The following is a 4904-nucleotide window of genomic DNA, read 5'->3' on the forward strand; positions in this document are numbered from 1 at the left end:
TTTTATTTTTTATTTAGGCTCTGCTGGGTAACATTTTGTTTTTTGTATTTGGTTTTTGAAAATTTAACTTTCTTTCTCTCAATTCCTTACAATGGTTTGCATTTAAAATAATGGTTTAATTCTTAATCAAATTATAAAAACAAAAACAAACTTTTAAACACTAGACATCGTTTAATAAAAATTTAGTTTTTTGTTTTTGTTTTTCAAAGTTAAGCCTATTTTATGTATATTTCTTACAATGATTTGCATATTTCCAAAAATAAAAACTTTTTGAAAGCTAATTTTAGTTCTAAAAAATTTGACTTGATTTTTTAAATTATTGATGAAAAGTAGATAACAAAAAAAAAAAAAAAATTGGAGATGGAAGTAGTGTCCATAGACTTAATTTAAAAAAAAATAAAAAAATAAAAGCAAAATATCAAACGGGGCCTACTTTCTTTGTTTTTAAAATTTAGCTTGGTTTTTTTAAATAATTTGTAAAAAGTAGATAATAAAAGAAGAAATTTAGAAGTGAAAATAATGTCTATAGACTTAATTTAAAAAAACAAAAACAAAATGGGGATTAATTATTCTACCAATCTCTCCTTTAAACATAAACTAAGAAACAACTCCTCACTGTTTAATGATTAAAATATCACTAATTAAGTTTAGTTTTATATTTGGCTTCCATAGAATTAAAATTTATTTATTTTTATTATTTTTTTATCATTAACATAGACAACAAAAAGTCTAATCTCATCTGATCATCATTTTATTTTTAAACTTAAAGCATTAAGCTTTTAATTTACCTCGATCATCAACTTTAGATCTCATTCTATTTTCATCTCTAAAATTTTAAAAATCATATGTTTTATACCTTAAACTTTTAATTGATGCTTATTTAAGTCTCATGGTAACTCTTTATCAGAAATTTGAGATGGCTTTATTTTTAGATGACTATTAAATGACTTGACTAGGATGTCAATAAGCAATATGTCAAAATATTGAACAACCAAAATCTTGAAGGTAAAATGACTTTTGAGTTCAAAATTGATTTACCGTCTAATTCAAAATTGAAATCCTATATGTTTTTTAGGATAGTTAACTTATTTGGCATTCATCCTAAAATACAAGCCACCTCACAATGCTATTAAAAAGTTAACCTAATCTTAATAACAGTAACTAAAATAAGCACTTTTTGAAAATTTAGGTAATTAAAATAGACGTTTTTTAAAGTTTAGGGACCAAAATAAATCGAGATTCAGAGTTTGACCCAATAGAATTTAAACATTTATCTTTCTTTCTATTTTTGTATTTAAACACGAATTCGATTTTGTTTGACACAATTTTTATAACTTTTTTTAACATAACTTTTAATTTGAATTATATTAGCTCTTGCTTGTATTTTTTTTTTTTTTTTTTTTTTACAAGCTGATGCGTAATTGAAATATGTCATTTTAACTATCTCTCAACATTTTTATATTTATAAATTTACCAAGTAATATAACCTAAATTTCTAAATTGAAAATTGAAAATTTAACTAACACTGATTTACTTCACAAAAAGCTTATTTTCTCAATGATGTTGGTAATAAATCGTGGGTACAATGGCCAAGTAAAGAGTTCGTATTACTCGACTCAACCCGACTCCTTTCCCAAATTATAGGTATTATACTATTCGTATATAGAAAATTTAAATATGTAAATACCATTGGCATCTATGTTTATATTTTCATAGTTATTGTTTGTTAATAGAATTATAAGTAACAATAAAGTTTATATCCACCCAAAAAAATATGAAGTATACAAATGCTATAGTTAATTACTCAAAGCCTATATTATAATTAGAGTCTTGGTTTGAATTTTCTTCTAAATCTAAATTATATGGTCAATACTATCCTATTGAAAATATATTAAAGAATACATAGTTGTATCAATAATTTAAATAGAAAATTTAAATTTCTAGACTCTATTGGGTGCATGTTTGCCTCCAAGAATGAATATTAATATATCCATAAATCAAAAAACTCGACGTCAATATTAAGTATATATCCATAGATATTTTTAACATCTTTTCTAAATGTTGTAAAAACAACTTATATTTTGTCTAATATAAATAAGAATTTTAATAATAATATTCATAACTTAATTAGTTTGAGAGTAGAACAACCGACTTACTCAAATATCCATGGATATCAATAATTTATCGTCCGTAAAATTGAAATCCCAAAATCGATATTGAAAACAATATTTCAATCCTTACCTCCTAATAGTCGGTTCAAAATTCACCTTTTTTAAACACATTTGAATGTAACAATATTTTAATAATTTGGAAAAAAAATAATTATTTAATTGAAGAACATGTTGAATAATTTAGTTGTTCCATGTCAAATAACATTCGATTAACACGCTCACGTACTCATATATATATATATAATAGAGAAATTATTTCAAATGGTAAAACTGTTAAAAATATTTACAAGATATAACAAAAATTTAAAACTATCGATGATAGACACTGATAGACTTCTATCAGTATTTATCAATGTTACTGATAGATAGTGATAGAAGTCTCTCAGCATTTATCATTAATAGTAGTTTTAAAATTTTGCTATTTTTTTTGTAAATATTTTGGTTTATTTTTCTATATTTAAAATTAGTCCTATAAAATAATAATCAATATCGACGATATAATATTCAATTTGAACATAACTTAAATGGTTGGTTAAGACATATTACCTACGACCAATAAGAGGTGGCCTCCACTTGTTTTTTACCTAAAAAATAACAAGGTAAATAATGCAAACATGCATGTCCTACAACAACGTTTAAAGTCAACGAGATGGTAGCTGCCGACTGAGAAGAGAGACATATTAGGCAGTAGAAGTTGCTTTCTGAACTCCGATGGTAGTTGAAGTAGAACGGTACCCTATGCCATGGCGAGTATTAGGGAACGTGACGAACAGGACGCTTGAAACCGCTCCGACCACTGGGGGTAGAACTTGGACCAATACCTTATGTTGCTCCCCCAAGCTGGGGAAGAAGCACTGCATCATATTGGAGTCCATCACCACCAAAATGGCAAACACGGCCGCCGAAAACGTCGCGTGGACGAAATCTCCTAACCGAAGCTTGTACGCTGACAAGTCCAACGACACTGATGTCGGCGGCATTGGCCACATGCCGGAGGGCGTCACGATGGTCCATTGAATGGTACCGTCAGAGCCGACGTAAGAGTCGGTGAAGGAAGAGAGGTAACAAGAGAGACCGCAGAGGATGACGAGAATTAGGACGAGGACTTTGTTGACCGGCTCGCAGCGGCCACTGTTGGTGAGGACAGGGCTGAGGAATTGGAAGAGGAAGACGGTGCCTGTGGGGAGGATTTTGATAAGGTCACCGGCGCCGGTGAGGGTTTTTTGGTTAAGCTGGGAGGTGGCCATTTCTAAGGGATTTTTATTTTGATTTTGGATTTAACAAAGAGTGTCGTGAAGACATATAAATAGTGGATTGAAAGGACTTGGGAAATTGGTTTGGCCTTTGAGTTAAGAACAGCATGATATATATATATATATATTTCTTGAGTGATAAAAATAATTATGGTAATGATTAATAATATTGTAATATATACTTGCTCGTTGACTTTTTAAAATTGTACAATCTAATTATAAGTAATTTGTTGTAAATTTGAGGAGCATAACGGAACACGGATGGTAATAAAATATAATATTAAAATAAATATAATATAATAATTAAAATAAAAAAATTTTTTACAAGTATAATAAACCAAAATATTTATAAAATATATATAAAAAATTAGAATTATCAATGATAGATACTGATAGACACTAATAGACTTCTATCAGTGTCTATCAATGACATTGATAGACATTGGTAGAAATCTATCAGTGTCTATCAATGTCTATTTATCATTGATAGTTCTAAAACTTTGTTATATCTTATAAATATTTTTAACAGTTTTATCATTTGAAATAATTTTCCTAAAATAAATAAAATAAAATAAATTAATAAAATAAGAAATGAGAAATGAGAAAATTTCTCCACTTTCTCCAATTTGTATGGAATTTTCCGACTGTGTATCTTTCAAAATCCACCAAAGGCTACTATTGATAGGCAATTTGACAAGTAAGAGGTGCATCACATGGACACTAAGAACGAGTATTTACAAGACACATGAATAATTCTTTGGAAAATGGAGGCATGATACATGGTCAATGGAAGTTATTCACTACCACTTAAGTGTAGTATGCCATTTATTAATCTCCTGCTGAAGTTTTCTAATAACTCTATCATATAGAAGTTATTCACTACCACTGAAGTGTTCTAATGATTTGGGTAACCTTGTACTTAGGTTCTTTTCCGGCTAAATAAAAATAACCCTAAGTCTATGTAGTTTATCCAAGTATAACTCTTATAATTGGACTTAAACCTACAATGTCTAGGTGATAAACACTTTTATTACCTCACATCGCTCACGAATACTCATAAAACTGGTTACCAACTCTTAATTATTCGGCTATAATCCCCAGGTAGGAGGTGTTCCGTAGACCGTCAACTTAAATATCCCTAGTCTTCGACAAGATTGTATACCGGTTGAGTTTGTAACCCTAGTTTTATAAGTTTAATGACCTATTTTAACTAATTGAAATAAGTGGTTAACTTACGTGAGTATGCAACTGTTCTTCGTTATGGATTTTAAATGTCTAACCCAATTTTATAACAGCTTAGAAACTTTAGACATGCTAAATATCCACAACATACAAACATTCAATATCTAATATAACACTTATATTAAATACAAGAAACCCTAACATACTTACTATATATTATAACATACTTTCAATGCATGTTGCATGCTTCCTATGGTGAGATTTTAAATCTAAATGGCATACTATATGCACATACAAG

The 4904-nt window shown here is 28.6% G+C and overlaps 1 protein-coding gene across 1 annotated transcript; it reads right to left on the reverse strand.

Moving 5' to 3' along the window:
- Positions 1 to 2851: 2851 nt before the first annotated feature.
- Positions 2852 to 3418, reverse strand: LOC120073282 (protein DMP2-like). The gene has a single exon (XM_039026031.1). The coding sequence runs from the start codon at positions 3416 to 3418 to the stop codon at positions 2852 to 2854; it is 567 nt and encodes a 188-aa protein (XP_038881959.1).
- Between the last annotated feature and the right edge of the window lie 1486 nt (positions 3419 to 4904).

Source organism: Benincasa hispida, chromosome 1 (genome assembly GCF_009727055.1).
Source record: "Benincasa hispida cultivar B227 chromosome 1, ASM972705v1, whole genome shotgun sequence".
NCBI lineage: Eukaryota > Viridiplantae > Streptophyta > Magnoliopsida > Cucurbitales > Cucurbitaceae > Benincasa > Benincasa hispida.

Bases quoted from the DNA above. Each gene is read 5' to 3' on its own strand.
- LOC120073282 (XM_039026031.1), bottom strand. From the start codon at position 3,418: ATGGCCACCTCCCAGCTTAACCAAAAAACCCTCACCGGCGCCGGTGAC.